The sequence below is a fragment of the Rhinolophus hipposideros genome, assembly GCF_964194185.1.
Source record: "Rhinolophus hipposideros genome assembly, chromosome: 20".
Lineage (NCBI taxonomy): Eukaryota > Metazoa > Chordata > Mammalia > Chiroptera > Rhinolophidae > Rhinolophus > Rhinolophus hipposideros.
In genome coordinates, this window is record NC_138066.1 from 23,300,021 (window position 1) to 23,318,749 (window position 18,729).

At 36.5% G+C, this 18,729-nt stretch overlaps 1 protein-coding gene across 2 annotated transcripts in view; it reads right to left on the reverse strand.

Annotated features, from left to right (window-relative positions):
- USP32 (ubiquitin specific peptidase 32) overlaps nucleotides 1–18,729 on the reverse strand; it is a 163,522-nt gene that overhangs the window by 83,214 nt on the left and 61,579 nt on the right. For both annotated transcript variants that reach the window (XM_081029241.1, XM_081029240.1), the window contains exon 3: nucleotides 3,846–3,951. In XM_081029241.1, the coding sequence (XP_080885367.1) occupies nucleotides 3,846–3,951 (106 nt within the window). The remainder of the gene's footprint in view (nucleotides 1–3,845; nucleotides 3,952–18,729) is intronic.

Genomic DNA, 18,729 nt, shown 5'->3' on the forward strand with positions numbered 1-18,729 from the left:
TAAATTAGTCGTATCATAGGTTAAATATATCCTCGGGAAAGTAAGGAGGGAAAAGTAACAAACATTGAGTGATGACTTGTGCCAAGCACTTTATAAATATGTAATTTAATTCATTCCTCAAAAAAAAACACACAAAAAAACCCCCCAGCAATATAAATTAAAACTAATATGATATCTTTTCAAACACACTAAATTGCAAAAATGTTTAGGTATGACAACACAAAGTGTTAGCCATAAGTTGGGAGAAACAGAAACTCTTAAAAAACTACTATTAGAGAGTATGAATTACTGCAACCACTTTGGAGAACAACTTGTCGAAAGTTTAGGAAAGGTTGGAGCTGGACTGGTGGCTCAGGCGGTTAGAGCTCCATGCTCCTAACTCCAAAGACTGTCGGTTCGATTCCCACATGGTCCAGTGGGCTCTCAACCACAAGGTTGCTGGAGTCCCTCAAGGGATGGTGGGCTCCGCCCCCCTGCAACTAAGATTGAACACGGCACCTTGAGCTGAGCTGCCGCTGAGCTCCCGGGTGCTCAGTTGGTTGGAGTGCATCCTCTCAACCACAAGGTTGCCGGTTCTCCCGCAAGGGATGGTGGGCTGCGCCCCCTGCAACTAGAAAACGGCAACTGGACCTGGAGCTGAGCTGTGACCTCCACAACTAAGATTGAAAGGACAACTTGAAGCTGAACAGCACCCTCCACAACTAAGATTGAAAGGACAACAACTTGACTTGGGAAAAAAGTCCTGGAAGTACACACTGTTCCCCAATAAAGTCCTGTTCCCCTTCCCCAATAAAATCTTAAAAAAAAAAAAAAGTTTAGGAAATGTAAATATGCATGCTAGAAATTCAAATTCAAATGCTAGAAATTCAAGTTCTAGGCAACTCCACCTCCACCTCTACCCTTGAGAAATTCTCATACATTTGCATGTCCGTGAATAACAATGTTGTCCAGGGCATTGTCTGTAATAGCAAAATTTGCAAATACACAAATTGAGATACACACCTACACCCACACAATGAAATACTATTATAGCAGTTAGAATAAAGGAACAAAGTGTTTCAAGATGAACAAATACCAAAAATGTTCAAGGAAAATGCAAATTGCAAAATAATATGTACAATATACGATTTAAAAGTTTAAAATCTGCAAAACAGTTGAAAATACATTTAAGGATATATAAAAACCTACATGAGGAATGAAAGATCACCAAAGTCATGAGAATGATATGACCTTTGAAGGGAAGAACAGGGGTTGGACCATGGAAGGATACAAAGAGAGAGCCTCACCTTGGCTGTAATATTTCTTAAAAAAACAAGATATGGGGCAAATATGATATAATGTCAAGGAATGATAAAACTGGGTAGAGGTACATATGATTGAAATACTGCTTTTGTGGGTTGACCTGCATGCCCCCCAAATTTGTAAACATCCTAACAGGCTGGCATCCATGAATGGGATCTTATTTGGAAAGAGAGAAAATAGAAAGAAAACAGTCCTCCCTCTGAAGTCCCTGCGGGTTCCATTGTCTGCCCTTCCACATCCTGTGGCCGATGCCCTTAGGGGGAGTACATGTGGCTGGAATGCTCTGACCAAGGGTTATGGTTAAACTGCGTCCACCCCAACCCCCCAAAAGATTTAAAGTCCTAACTCCAGTACCTGTGACTATGACCTTATTTGGAAAAAGGTATTTGTGAATGTAATCAACTTAAGATGAGGTCATTAGGATGGGACTAATCCAATATGAGAGATTATAAGAAGAAAAGAGACCCAGTTGAAAGAAAGCCATGTGATAAACTCGGCAGACTGGAGTGATGCAGCTGTAAGCCAAGGAATCCCAAGGATTGGTGGCCACCACCAGAAGTCAGGAAGAAGGAAGGATTCTTCCTTACAGGTTTCGGAGGAAGGAAGGACCTACTAACATCTTAATTTTGGACTTCCAGCCTCCAGAAATCTGAGATAATAAATTTCTGTGTTTAAAACCACCCAGTTTGTGGTACTTTTGTTACACTACCCCTGGGAAACTAATAAAATTATATAATAAAAATAAAAATCTAAAAATATATGTTGGTGTTTATGACCCAAAGAATTGTTATTTTTTTAATTACTGGCTTAATTACTCTGGAGCCAGAGTATGTGTTTGTTAGGAGAAGGATACTATTGAAAAGACAAGGATCACAGATAAATTCTAATACAAAAAATTGGGTTTATGGAAATTTCATTATCTTGATTGTAATAATGTGGGTACATAAATTATGTCAAAACATATCAAAATATACATATGTGTCTTATTGTATGTCAATTATACCTCAATAAAATTATAAAAAAGGAAATAAACACATATCCCAGGAAACACGGATGGACAATGATTAACTAAGGTTATCTTCCCTTTCATATTTAAGGGAAAAATGAATAATGCACTCTCCTTATAACATTTGTCTGCTTAGTAGGATTTAAAGGTCATGGATGAGGTGTCATCTTCTGGGTGAATTAAGAGTAAAGCCATTAAAAAGAACTAAACCTTTTACCAAGAATCTGTAATAAAACATCAAATAAATGAACTTCTGATTCTACGTGTGAAGTAAGGCAAGAATAGATTGCTAAATCTATGCTATCAGAATTTTTTTTAAATAACGGCTTCTTGAGATGCAACGCACATTCCATAAAATTCACCCTTTTAAAGTATATAATTCACTGGCTGTTAGCATATTTGCAAGGTTGTGCAATCCCCACCACTATCTAATTCTAAAACATTTTCATCCCAAAAAGAAACCTCACACTCATTAGCAGTCACTCTCCATATGTCGCTCTCCTCCTAGCCTCTGGCCACTACTAGTCAGTCACTTCTATCTCTGCAAATTCACCTCGTCTAGACATTTCATATCAATGGAATCATATAGTATGTGCATGTATCCCTTAGCATGTTTTCAGGTTCATCCATGTTGTAGCATGTGCCAGTAGTTTACTCCTTTTTATTGTCGAGTAATATTCTCTGGTATGGACAGACCACACATTTGTGTTGGACGCAGCAGTTGATGGACATCAGGGGTGTTTCCATCTTGTGACAATTATGAACAATGCTGCTATGCACATTTGTGTACGTGGTTTGTTTGTTTAATGAAAGCAGTTGACCCCTGAACAGCGTGGATTTGTACTGCACGGGCCCACTTATACACAGATTTTTTTCAATATCTGTACTGTTGTTCGATCCACAGTTGGGAGTCACAGATACGGAGGGCAGGCTGTATGCACTGATCTGCATCATTTTATACAGGGAACTTGACCATCCGCAGATTCTGGTGTCCAAGGGGGGCCCTGGAACCAATCCCTCCTGGACACTGGGGGACCGTTTAGTTTTTTGGGAGTCAAAAGTTACATGTGGGTTTTCCAACCGCGGCTCCTAATCCCCGCATTGCTCCGGAGTCAGCTATATGTGTTCTATTTTCTTGGGTATACAACTAGGAGTGGCATTGTTTGGACATAGGATAACTCGATGTTTAACAAAAGTTCGAAGAACTGCCAGTGTTCCCACGTGGCTGTACTATTTTACACTCCCAACAGCCATGTATGTGACTTGCTACTTTCCTACATCCTCACCAACAAGATTTATTATCTTTCTGTTTTATTTTAGCAATCCTAGTGGGTGTGAAGTGTATCCATTGTAATTTTAATTTACCTTTCCCTAATAACCAATTATGTTGAGCAGTTTTTTAAGAGCTTATTGGCCACCTGTACATGTTTTTTGGAGAAATGTCAATTCAAATCCTTTGCCTGTCATCAGAATTTTGAGGTAAATTATTCTACACACAGATATAGTATTATTATTTTGAGACAATAAATGTACTTACATTTTGCTTTCTCTTCATCTCTGCCTCTTGTAAGAAGGACAAGTCCAACTATTAAATTATTGAAGTGCAGTCCTTTAGATGTTCCACCAAAAGAACAGTAAATCACCTAGGAGAAAATGATAAAGCCAATCTTAAATGTTTCACTTGTTCAGAAATTTGAGACTGCTAACCCCTTTAACAAATCTTGTCTCCCTCTCTAAACAAGGCTCTGGTAAACTGCAGTGAGATGATGTTAAGTTTCTCCCTCTTCCTCTTTCACACCTTGTTATCGCACTGAGCCAAGAACAGACTGTATCCATTCTAAAGTACGTGTATGTACTTCACTGGCTCACACACTGAATATTTATTCTTTCTCTTTGGAGTCCTTAGCAAGGTCCAGGAAGATAAAGGTTCTCCCCTTCAATAATCCCAATAATGTAATAAGGATTTTGTGTGATTAGAGAACTTCCTTCAACCTCTGTAAAACTTACACCATTTTGTTTGAAAGATCAACATTCTCTAACGGAATGTTCAGAAATACAATGGCAATCATATTACAATACATAAATGTATCAAATTAACATGTTTTACACCTTAAATTTATACACTGTTATGTAAAATATAGTCAATCAAAAAGGTCTTTTAAAAAAAGAAATATAGAGACCCCAAAAGATATTTTTTACATTCTTAGAAATGGGTATTACAGTAATCAGAAATGAAGAAAAGCTATGCATAAGAAAGGGAGAGCAACAGCAATCACTTTATTCATTCATTCAACAATTCTTTGTTGCGTGTGTAGTGTAATACTGTGATATAATAAACATGTATTTGGTCATCCTCCAGGTTCCTGACACAAGAGCTTCTAAAACCCTTGGAATTTCCTAAATGAAAGGAGTGTCTTTTGTTATTCATAATAATCCCCTTTCAAGCACACCTGAGTTTATGCTAATGAGGTGACTCTTGGTGGGCCCTTCACAAAGCTTCAAAATGGGAGCTGATAGTCTTAGAGGAACTAACATGTGATGAGAGGTGGTAACTTTCAGTCCTACTCCCCAATTTCCGGGAAGGGGAGAGTGCTAGTGATTGAGTTAATCACCAATGGCTAATGAGTCAATCAATCTTGTCTATGTAATAGAACTTCCATAAAATATTCCTAAACAACAGGTTTTGAAGAGCTTCTGGGTTGGTGAACACACCAAAGTGCTGGGATGGTGGAGCACCCCCAGAAGACAGAGGTTCTGTGCACCATTCCCTTCCTGGCTCCACTCCCACCCCCAATACCTTGCCCAATGCATCTCTTTCCATTTGGTGTTTCCTGAGTTGTATCCTTTATAATAAACTGATAATAGTAATTAAAGTGCCTTCCTGAGCTCTGTGAACCATTCTAGCAAATTATCAAACCCCAGGAGGGGGACATGGGAACCCTCAACTTATATAGTCAGTTGGTCAAAAGTATGGGAGGTCCAGAAACTGCGACTGGCATGCGAAGTGGGGGTAGATAGTATAAGAATTGAATTGAACTATAGGATACCCAGTTGGAGAACTGGTTGATATGGGGGATACACCACACATATTTGGTGTCAGAAGTGCTGTGTTGTAAAACAAAACAAAACAAAACACCTAGTATCTACCATGCAGAATTTTTGTCAAAATGCATGATTAAACAATAATTTAATAAATAAAATTTAAATGGTCAGTATTAAAAATTAAAAGATATATTCATTAAATGATATTTATAAATATATTTAATAACACTGAGAGCTGATGTCAAAAATTGTGTATCTCTAATGCCATTGATGGCAAAACCTAGCAATAAACTAGCATAGGGAGATGGCTCCAGATCAGAACATATAAAACAAAAAAAGAACATAACAAATACACTTTGTGGAATAACTATTACTGGCTGGCTCCATCGTAAACTGGAGGAAGGTAACAGAAAAGAAACCTCTATCCCTGGGGGAGGGGCAGAAAAACATCATAGCTCCAGACCTTTAGAGATCCCATACCACTGTGGGGGAACCACTGAGAAAGTCTCACTCTCCAAGATCAAGGATACAATACCTGCCTAAAACTGAGACAGAAATAAGACAACAGAGAATGTCCCCCATCCTAGCACCCCTCAGCCACCTGCACCACTGGGTTAGCAAACAATGAGGAATAAGTAACAGCAGTCTACTGTTGGGGGTGAGGGAAGAGTGTGGAGAGACCCTCTCTGAGGTACAGTAACAAAGAGAAATTAAGGTCAAAAGTTGAAGGTAGAACAGACATCAGAAAAATCCTCCAGTAAACAAGGTAACCCTAGACTGGAATTTAAAGTGCATAGTGCACTGTAGGTAACCATAGCAACACAAAAATACAGCTCAACTACAGACTAGACTGACTCAACTACTCATGCTAAAGACAGCCAGGCTTAAATACTATTTAGCTCAGTCTCTACTGAGCATATAGGAATATGAAACATCTTTCAACCACAAAGTATAAGTCGCACAAGGAAGCAAAGAACAAAAAAAAGTCCAACATACTGACAAAGGAAAAACATGGAAGAATTCAATAAAGTTTCAGAATGACTCAATAGTGAATTCAACAGATTATCCAAATGAAGAGATTATCCAAAATAAAACACAGAGGGGAAAAATGTGAAGGGATTAAAACAAAATCCATGAATTGTGAGACAGCATTAAATAATTTAATATACATGTAATTGAAATCCTAGATGTAAAAGAGAGTGGAGCAGAAGAAGTATCTGAAGAGATAACAGCTGAGAATTTTCTAAAACTAACAGATGCAAAACAGATAAAAATTGTTCAGAGAACAGGAAAGATAAATCATACCTCTAACCAGGCCCCCCCCCAAAAACAACCAGATAACTCATATTCAAAACTACTCAAACCAAAGACAAAGGGAAAAATTTTAAGGCAGAGGAAAAAAGACATTACATTGGAAAAATAAATTTTCATCAAAAACTACAGAAGCCGGGCCGGCCCGGTGGCTCAGGTGGTTGGAGCTCTGTGCTCCTAACTCCGAAGGCTGCCGGTTCGATTCCCACATGGGCCAGTGGGCTCTTAACCACAGGGTTGCCGGTTTAGCTCCCGCAAGGGATGGTGGGCTCCGCCCCCTGCAACTAAGGTTGAACACTGCACCTTGAGCTGAGCTGCCGCTGAGCTCCCGAATGGCTCAGTTGGTTGGAGCGCGTCCTCTCAACCACAATGTTACTGGTTTGACTCCCATAAGAGATGGTGGGCTGTGCCCCCTGCAACTAGCAACAGCAACTGGACCCGGAGCTGAGCTGCGCCCTCCACAACTAAGACTTTCAGGACAACATGAATGGCACCCTCCACAACTAAAAAAAAAAAAAAAAATTTAAAAATAAAAAAACTACAGAAGCCAGAAAACAGAGGAGTGACATGTTTAAAGTATTAAAAGAAAAAGAAAAAAAACTGAGACTCATACCCAGTGAAACATCTTTCAAAAAGAAAGAAAAAAATAGACTTTTTTAGGGAAATAAAAACACAGAAGTCATTACCAACAAACCTACACTACAGAAAAGGGCAAAAGAAAGTATTTCAGGATGTAGGAAATATACCAAACAGATACATGTACCTTTACAAAAAAATAAGAGTAGAAAATGGCATAAATGAAGGTAAATATAAAATATAGTTTTCTTATTTTTAATTGCTCTAAAAGATAACTGGCTGTCTAATGAAATAATAGTAAAAATTTAACGTGTTTATAGGATGTGTAAAACACATGACAATAGCACAGAAGACGGGGGAAAGGAATTGGAAGTATACCATTGTATATACACCATACGTAAAGGTATAATATTATACCATGAATCTCAATCTTTATATTACCAGTCAGCAAGAAATTATTTAGTCATGGTACTATTGTGCTTAATCCAATATTAAGTCTATTAATAAATTTTTGTAGTAATAAAAACAATAGCTAACATTTAAATGCTAATTACGTAACCTGTAACTGTTGTAAGCGGTTTACCAGTATTAAGCCTCAAGATTCCATGAGGAAGGTATTACTGGCGTCCCCATTTTATTGTCAAGGAAAACTAAAACCCAAGGAGACTAGGTAACTTGTCTAAAGTCATACATCAATGAAGTGGCAGAGTCAGGATTCAAACCTAGGGAAGAAATGTTCCTAAAACTGAATTCTTAACCACTTCATAGTTCTATAGTATAACTACATACGTTCTGCAGTAGTATTATATGAAATGAAAAACATCGGCAAAATGTACACCATTCTGGTGAAATCTTTTGAGAATTAAACTAAACAATTTCAAATGATCACAAACTCAATTTATAAACACTATGTCTTTGGAATCCCTTTACTCCTCACTTTAACTTGATAAATGCATAGTCACTTCAATGACTTTACTTAAAAAAAAAAAAAAAACTAAAGTAGTAAGGGTAAAAATTAACCAAGAAATTTTGACTAAGGTATGACCTTCAGTTTTGTAAGTATTTGTAAAATGTAGACGATTTTGTTCTGAATACATATGACTAGAATGCTGGATTATACTGGTACCTCACTCCCAATGTATAAGAACAACAACAACCTTCTAAAGCCATCAAATTCAAAAAGTTCATTTGATAGATGAAAAAGGAGGCCCAGGAAAATCACATTTCCTGAATTCTAAGATGTATTTTCTACGTTTTATTAATGTTCCTGAAATCATCATGCTTGTAACACATCTAATGTGCAACATCTTTTTTCACCCCCAAAAAGTTATTTTTAAATCAATGGTCACCTTACCACTGACAACGTTTTAATACTTATGAAATATTAAGTGCCATGCTCATTACTACTCAGCTTTGTTTTTGAGATTGAGGAGAGGGGGTGTGTGCACAGGATAGCAAAGATATTATTTTGAAAGCCACTTTTTAAAAAAGCACCTAAGTGTTAATTATTATTATAACTTGCTTAAGGCCTTTAAACATCCCTTTAATAATTTTCTGTAGCTATTAAAAAATAAAGGAAAATGAAAAACATATTTTCTTAAATGTGTGGTAGCCATGAATATCCAGAGTGAGACTTGGCACATTGTACATTAATATATAAAATTGATGCTTGTTGTAATGATCTCACTAGCATTCTTTCAGACAATGGTATCCCAGTAAATAATACAATTAGTTCACAAGAGAGGGAAATTAGTCTGCATTTTCAGTGATAGCCTTACAATATATTAAGAAAATTAAAAGATTTAAAAAGGCACATATGTATAGGTCTCCAGAGTTAAGGAAAGGTTGTATCGGTTTCAACTATTGCTCTATGGCCCTTGTCCTTTTCCTTCTTCTGTCTTTTGGAAATAAGGTACAAAGGGATTCCACTCTTGCTTGCAGAAAGTAGTAAGTGGTGCATACTGTTTTCTAGTACCATGGTTTTTGGAGTCAGAGAGATCATTTGAAGCCAGGCTTCATTAATTTACCAGCTATTGATCTTGGGCAAACCACATAACTTACTGAGCCTTAAATTCCATTCCATTACATGTAAGTAGAAGCAATGTGTCACATGTCTTCTCATTCTAGGACCCAGACTGAAGAGCAACCCCTGTGTGGGAAATTCTATTCTCAGGGCAGAAGGCAGAAACCAGAGCGTGACTCCCCTTTGTTAATTAGTAAGAATTAATTCAGCATTGATGAGCTCAGGACTTTAGCCTTGGAAAATAGTTTTTCTGAGTAAACTCTAGCATACCTCTTAAAATGCTTGATTAATATAGTCAAGAGAACTAGTGTTTTAAATTTTCATTTCATTTTACATAATTTTCATAAGAATCAATACTCTCCATTTCAATTTTTAATGAAGATTTTTTCCATATCAAAATTTTTCTGTGCTATCTTATGAAGATGTTATTTCTAATAAATCCAATTTTCTCACATGAAATTTAGCAGATCTAAATTTGTTAATGAAGAATTGATTTTTCTGGAAATGTCTACACAACTCTTACTCTGTGCTTATAAAAAAACTATTACATAGTTTTTAATATGATCTGTCAATATTTTATTATGTATCCGTACAAGATACTTTAAAAATATAACCACAATGTCATTATCACACTGAAAAAAACAACTTTCCCCAATGTTCATATGTTGGGACCTTCGGAAGAGAATTAGGACATGTGGGCAGAGCCTTCATGAATGGGATTAGTGTCCTTATAAAAGGGGCCTGACAGAGCTCCCTTGCTCCTTCTGCCATGTGAGGACACAGTGAGAAAAGTCCATTTATGAAGCAGGAAGCCTGAGGACCCTCACCAGACACTGAATCTGGGGGCATACTTTAATCTTGCATTTCCCAGCCTCCGAAACTGTGAGAAATAAATTTCTGTTGTTTATAAGCCACCCAGAATATGATATTCTGCTACAGTAGCCCGAGGGGGCTGAAACAGAAACTAAAAAAAAAAATTAAAAAATTCCCCAGACTCATCAAATATTGAGTCAGTATTCAAATGTCCTCCATTGTCTCATAATTTTTTTCAACTTGTTCAAATCAGGTTTAAAAATATGTTTTAATTGATTGCTAATCTCTTAAATCTTTTATTCTGTAGGTTTTCTTTCTTTCTCTTCTTCCCACCCTCTCTCTTTTTCCCCTCTCAATATATTTGCTTTTCCCCTCTCAATATATTTGCTAAAGAAACCAAGAGGCTTGTCCTGTGGAGTTTTCCAAAGTCTGCATTTTCATCATTGTATCTTCCATCCTCTGTATGTCTTGTGAAGTGGTAGTTAGATCCAGAGAATTGATCAAATTTAAATTATATGTTTTGGCAAGAACCATCTCGCAGATGGTGCTATTATGTCTCCAGGAGGAGGCACATATGACTGCTTATCTCTCTTTTTGTGATATTAGTAGCCATTTACAATCACTGTCTAGATTAATAAATTCATTAAACGTTTAAAAAACAGTTGGTAATTACAATTCTACCATTTTTTTGTTTACTGGCTGGAATACTTCTATAAAGAAAATTCTCCTTATTGACTATTTGGTAACCCTGAGGTATAGTTTCTTTGTATAGAGCAGCCAGCTTGACGCTTTTCCTTCATTAATCAGTTTTTTAAATAATGAGTTGGTTTGCCAGCATCTTTCAAAGGTATCTGTGCACAAAAAGAAAATACAGACCACCGAAGGCTGCTATCCTTAGGTCTGCCAACACGTTTAGCCCATCTATGACGAACATCTGTGAAGTTGGATTTCAAGGTTTCCATCATTCCCTAAATGTTACATGTGGCTAACTGCCTAAACTGTTTGTACAAACAATGAGGTTTATGCTCAACACCTGCTTTCCCTTTAGAAGCTTGGAATTTTTGTCTGTGATAGATAGAGGGTACCTACATGACCAACCCCAATAAAAACAATAAAGGGTACTCAGCCTCTTTAATGAGCTTCCCTGGCAGACAACATTTCACACCTGTTGTCACAATTTATTGCTAGAGGAATTAAATGCATCCTGTGTGACTCCAATGGAAGACTTTTGGAAGCTTACAGCTTCCATATGCCTTTTCTTTTTGCTGAGTTTGCTTTGTATCCTTTTGTTATAATAAATTATAGCAGTGAGTATGACTATATATGCTGAGTCCTGTGAGTCCTTCTAGTGAATCATGAATCTTGGAGGTGGTATCGGAAATCCTTGACAGTGTCCAAAAGGGGTATTTTAAAAAATATCATAGTTGATATGTACCAATTTCCTTACAGTTATCCTTACTGATGATCAAATGTCCCATCTTTGCTCATCCCTTTGAAGAAGACTGTTCAAATTGGCTCCTGAATCCTTTTTATATGACTCTAAGTAGGGTTTGATAACTTCTTTACTTTCTAATATATAACAACATGTTCCTGGTTCCTTTAAGTGGAAAATGACATTTACAATTCACAATCAGGGTGCTTATTGCTTCAATATTAGTGATTATTTCTCAGACTTTTCAGAGTACAGAGCTAGGAAACTAAAACACATCATGAATTTATACTGATACTCCCACATATATATACAATCTTTTCCATCGCCTCTCCAGCTAAGTTAATCATTACATTTTGATATAAATTAAATGTTTCAGTATCAACAATGTTTCAATGTTCCTCTCTAGAGGGCATCACTGAACCAAGGTAATGAGAGATAAGATAATGAGGAGCAGATAATTCTAATGATAACTTCAAAAGAGAATTGGCAAGTATAAAGCACGAGAATACTGGGCCTAGATATTTGTAGAAGAGATTTCTGATTCTCTTACAAAAATAGTTCTCCTTTCTTTGGGGGCTTAAGGCAAGGATATATTTCTTCATGCTCCTTACAATTGAATATGGCTATATTACTACTTTTGGCCAAAGGGTTATGGATAGAAATGACATCACCACTTCTAGGCCAAGTACCTAATTGCAAACAAGAGACCCCCTCCCTAGCATGATCTTATCTACCTTGGTGATTTATAGATGCTCCTTGTGATATGCGAAAGTGCGATAAGAACTGACACTGCCTGAAAAGCTGAACCAACATACAGAGGAGTTGTCATGGAGTCACCCAACTCCATTAACGGAATTTTTATGAGTGAAAAATAATTTTTGTTGTCTCAAGCCTTTATTTTGGAGGGAAAATCTGTTTTAAAAAAGCATAACAATCTATAGTGACTGACACAGAGTTAAAAAAAGAAAAGGGTAGAGATGTTAAAAATAAAAAAATATATCTTTCCCAAAGAACCAGATCCCACCAAGACATATGACTAAAATTATCTTTAGGTAATTCATGACAAATATATGTAACATGAATACACAAAATGAATCACACTGTACGAGTACGCTGGTGACGTTCACAGAATAATTCACATATACCATAGACCCAAAGTGTATAAACTATGAAAAGTTAAGTACGCATTTACATAGAATTAATTTAATGGCCATAAAATTTCAAACATTGCAATTTACATGAAAACTCTGATTACACACACACGATGGAAAGATTGTTCCTTTTACAGGAAAAAGGATTTTTGTTTATACCGTCTCTGCAGTCTATTACAACATGTTTCTTTTCTTCAAATGCCATTTCATAATACTAATCATGTTTTTCCTTTTCTGTAATTCTATAGAGAAATATCATAAGATAGAATCACACTTTGCTCCAGAAAATAATAAAGGGCCTGTGAAATTCTGAATAAGAAGGTACAAATTCATAGTGTAACTTTCACCAAGAACAATTACTGAGGAAACAACCACCAGGAATTGGAAGGCTGAATGAATCGTACCCAAAGCTGACATGGAGTTGACCAGCCAGACAGAAGAGAGACCTCACTTAACATCCAGTGCATTTAGGAGAGACCCCAGAAGAGTCAATCCTTTGTGTTAGGGTTAAACTAGATTTAGAGTAAAGGCTACTCCAGACCCAACATAACAAAACTTTAAAATAAGCCTCCAAAGGATTAGACTAATCTACAACTAATTTAATTGTGTGCTAGAATAAAATGAAGACAAAAATATTCAGGTACTTAGGACATAAGGCTTAAAATGTCCAGCAGATTAAACAATTATTTGATGTAAAAAGAAAAAGGAAGATGTAACCAATCACCAGAAAAAAATCATGCAAAAGAATGACAGAGATGATAAACACTGGTATACAAGATATTGAAAAAGGTTATTATAAATATGCTTAAGTATTTAAATGAAAATATGAACATGGAAATGGAAACTATATCTAGAAAGAAACAAAAGGAATTTTTAGAACAAAAAAATATAGTATCTGAAAGAAAATTTTACTGCAGAGCCTTAACAGCTTATTTAACACTGGCAAATAAAAGATCAATAAACTTGAACTCAGGGCAATAATAACTATTCAAACTGAAGTACAGTGAGAAAAGCTAAAAACGGGGCGTCCAGGGGGAGGGGAGAGATGGAAAATAAATACGAGAGACAATAATCAGATGTAAAAAAATCTATAAAGTGAAAAATCACCAAGTATTTTGACATGCATGTAATTGGAGGCCAAGAAAAGTGAAGGGGGGTGGGGGGGGTGGAAAACATATATGAAGAACAGTGGCTGAATATCTCCCAAGTTTGATGATAAACCCACAGATTCAAGATGCTCAAAGAATCTCAAACAAGATAAACATAGAAAACCAAACTCAGCCATATCATAAATTCCTGAAAAACAATGATAGAGAAAAATCTTGAAAACACTGAGAAAAAAGGGACACATTTCATTAAAAAAAAAAATTATCATCAACTTCTAATCAGAAACAACGCAAGCAAGAGGACAATAAAAGAAACTGGATAATAACAACTGCTGACTGGCAAGGATTTGGTGAATTGGAAGGAACCCTCATACATCGCTGGTGGGAATGTAAAAGGGTGCAGCTGCTGGGGAAAACAGCTTGGCAGGTCTTCATAATGGTAAACATAAAATTACCATATGACCCAGCAAATACATTCCAAGTACAAAAGAACTGAAAACAGGTATTCTTACAGATACTTGTTTGCCAATGTTCACTGCAGCATTATTTACCACAAGCACAAGGGGGAAACAACCCAACAGGTGAATGGATAAAACATGGTATAAACACACAATGGAATATTTTTCAGCCATAAAAAGAAATGAAGTTCTGTTATGTGCTACAACATGAATGAACGTTGAAAACGTTATGCTAAATGCCAGACATAAAAGAACAAATATTGTATGATTCCACTTAAATATCTAGACTAGGTAAACTTTTACAGGCAGAAAGTGGATTAGAAATTAACAGGGACTGAAAGGAAGGAAAGGGGAAGTTATTTCTTAATGGGTACAGTTTCTGTTTGAAGTGATGAGAAACTGGAAATAGATAGTGGTGATTGGACAACATGGTTAATGAAATTAATGCCACTGAAATGTACACTTAAAAATGGTTAAAATAGTAAATTTTGCTATAAATATTTTACATTAAAAATATGAAAAACAAACATGGGAGGACTTCTACAAACTTAGAACCTATTTGTAACCATCAACTAATAATAATATACACCTGATTACACCTAATTTTTCAGTATAATGTTCTCCATGTTAGTTTAGAAAATAAATTCTTAAAAAATAGATAACTAGTCCCTTAAACCTATTAATTTTCTAGAAAGCAGCTTTGAATTTTGTTTCTCACTTTAGAAAACCTATCTGACTCCAACCCAAAAGCTTAAAATAATGTCTCTGAAAACACCAACTGTAGGAAAATAATTATTATATCAGAAGAAAGAAACACTGTGGAGAGGGTATAGAGGATTTCAACTGTATGGGTAATGCTTCATTCCTTTATATTTTTGGTACATCTTAAATATTGCTATAAATCTTTAAGTGCCTCATATATCACAGACAACAAATATTTTTTGAATTATTAAGGGCACTTAAAAAAATAGACATTTCACTCCACCATCCAGGTTTGTTGGCAACTGGAGTCCCATTTTAACCAACCTACCAGCAATCTCTCCTATTCTATCTTTAAACTTTCCATTAAAATGCTATCAGATGTAAGAAAAAAGACTAGATGATGGGACATACTCATATATTCAGCAATCACTTCCTTATTTGTATCAATATGTATATAAAGATATCAGGAAAAACAAATTTAGAGGTAATTACATAAGATTTTTTTTACTTAAAAAGTAAAAAATATCTTATATAATTTTAGATCAAATTTATACAGCTATCACTTGTTTTTTCTCCAAATGATTTTGAATCTTATCTAGAGATCATAGCAAAATTAATTTTAGACTTGGCTTAATCTTATGCTTCAGATTCTCCTCCAATGGTGAGATGGACCTGTAGTTTTGGAAGAATAAGCAATCTACAGAACTGGCAAAAGGTCAACTTGATAACTAAACCCTTTGTTTTACTGCAATATAGTAAATAATTATTTTCAAATGAATAAAACAATCTTTTAATCATTGAATATATCATTTTTTACATTTTTCTACTCCTACTTTGACAAAGGGCTTGATTCAAACCTTTATAAAAGTGTATTTTTAAAATGTATATATTGGGGCCGGCCCGGTGGCTCAGGCAGTTGGAGCTCCGTGCTCCTAACTCCGAAGGATACTGGTTTGATTCCCACATGGGCCAGTGGGCTCTCAACCACGAGGTTGCCGGTTCGACTCCTCGACTCCCGCAAGGAATGGTGGGCAGCTCCCCCTGCAACTAGCAATGGCAACTGGACCTGGAGCTGAGCTGCGCCCTCCAAAACTAAGACTTAAAGGACAACAACTTGACTTGGAAAAAAGTCCTGGAAGTACACACTGTTCCTCAATAAAGTCCTGTTCCCCTTCCCCAATAAAATCTTAAAAAAAAAAAATGTATATATCTTTCCCTCTAAGAAATCACATATACGTAGACCATTGTCACTCCAATAAACTTTAATTTGAAAAAAAGGAAGACGACCAACTCCCTCATATACCTAACCCAAAGCTAGCCTATGAGCTACCAAAATAATTAGATTCCATGATATGACAAAGATCACGTTCCAGAAATTAAAAATGGTACAGTAATCAAATAAACTAGTAAGAATTAAAGTAAATGTATGCTCTCTTTATTTGGGCAAGTATTTGATGTCTCATAATACCACATTTTAGATAACATGGTGAGTTGTAGACTGAATTACTATAATTAGACCTATGCAAATCTTGTTGAAGAATTATAAACACAAAGAGTGCTGATTAAAAATTCTGTATCTTCCTTGGAAAAAGTCTCTTTAGAAATGCCAACTTTATTTTTTATTATAACTATTAAACATTTTGTGTGTGTGCTCATTATATTTATTTTTATAATTAGTTTTATAGCAAGTGATTTATTTTCAAATAAAATTTTAAGCAAATCAACAACTTATTGTACAAAGGACTGACTCTACAAAATGCTGCCCTAAGTGACAGGGTCATCTTGAAACTGCTACCCACTGTGTGGTATGACGCAGAAATGAGTAATAATTCTTGTCCTTGAACATCTTATAACTGCTTTGAAAAGTTTCTGAAACACCTAATACAGAAAAGCCACGCACATGGTGCCTAGATAGCGTGTACTCCACAGGCACCAGAGAAAGGGCAATGTTTTGCCACACAGTAATTAAAAACATGAATTGAATCAAAGAACCTTCAGTGACGCCAACCATATTTCAAGTAGTGCCTCTCAGATGCAGAATATACAGAGTAAGGAAACATGGTCCTTGCTCTTAAGGATTTATCAGTCTAATGCAGAAAGCAGACACAACAAAACAGCACAACCAAAGGCTACAGGGCTGAATTAAGAGTCTGCTCAAGTACAATAATGCAATAGTACAACAACCAGGGTAAGATGAGTCAGTGGAACAGACAAGGAAGGAGTGTCCCGAGATGTAGGAGGAAAACAGGATGAGCCGTCTCCTTGGAAACATGGAAGTGCTGACCTGTCCTTGACAATTCCATTGATCAACGCTTCACATCAATGATTCATTCAAAGCAATCCTGAACATCTTTGATATTCATTAGAGATTGTTCTCTGGCAGGGACAGGGCAATGGAGTTTCCAGTGGTTGGGGAACTGCCCAGCTCCAGAAACTCGGCATGCGCCAGCTGGTTTGTAGCACTGGAGTACCTTGATCGCATCTTCGACTTTGAGCCACCCTCGGCATCTCCCAGTGCTACCCTAATTTTCCCAATCCTCTAGAATCTCAGTGACAGTCAATACATACATGAATATTCTGTGCTTGCGACCTTGGTTTTGTTCAAAAATGCCCAGAAGTCAGCCTAACTTCCCCTTGACTCCCACCTCTTCATACACCTCAGACTGCCATGAGGCCCGGCTCCTCCTCGGGTTCCACGTCCCCACCCAACACAATCCAATGGTCACGGTACCAACTGCTACTAACTAATAGCATCTCGTCCTCAGCACTTTTTATCAGGGATTTAGATTATGATATAGAACGTATGTGCATTAACTTTATAGATGACAAAGCTAGGAGGAATGTCTAATAAAATAGGTAACAATATAGAATCAAATTCATCTTAGGCTGGGACACTTGGCTAATGGTAACAAGATTAAATAAATGTAATGTATTTAAATTAAGAGTTTCTTGAAAACTCAGTATATATAAGGATAGAACATAATCAAGCTTGGAAACTTTAGCCAACAAACCTATAACCTTTTTGCATAAATTAATACAATTTTATGCTACATGGTAGTGATTAAAGAATTAAGTATTCGCCTACTGTTCACTAATCTAATTCCATCTAGAGAACAGCATGGTATTAACTAGTATGTATATTAACTAGGGTTAAGGAGCAGCAGGGGAAAAGGACTTATTCATATGGCTAGAAGGGGAAGGTTCCAATTTCCCAATTCAAATAGCTGAATTTTATCTCCAAGAGGTAGCAGATTTCCAATGGGGACTCTAGTAGAGACAGCAAAAGCTTTGGGATCAGGATACTGTGCCAAAATCCCCTGTGGCTCCTAGCTCTACCCTCATCTCGAAAGCCAAAAATGAGTCTGGGACTAAGGCAGATGAATGTATAGAACGGTTTCAATGCCCCCAAATTTAAATGGGATGGAACCAAAAAACCAAAAATTTCACCGAATTCATGATATCCTACATCTTCAAGTTGATTTACTCCATCAATTTACAACATCCAACACTTAGCAAGATACAGAAACTTTAACAATGTAAGAGAAATGTTATACAAAGAAGGATATTTCAGAGAAAAACTGTTTTTAAAAGTTAATAGTTATAATGGGGTATTTTGGTGGGGGGGAAGGGGAACAGGACTTTATTGGGGAACAGTGTGTACTTCCAGGACTTTTTTCCAAGTCAAGTTGTTGTCCTTTCAATCTTAGTTGTGGAGGACGCAGCTCAGTTCCAGGTCCAGTTGTTGTTGCTAGTGGCAGGGGGCGCTGCCCACCATCCCTTGTGGGAGTTGAATCGGCAGCCTTGTGG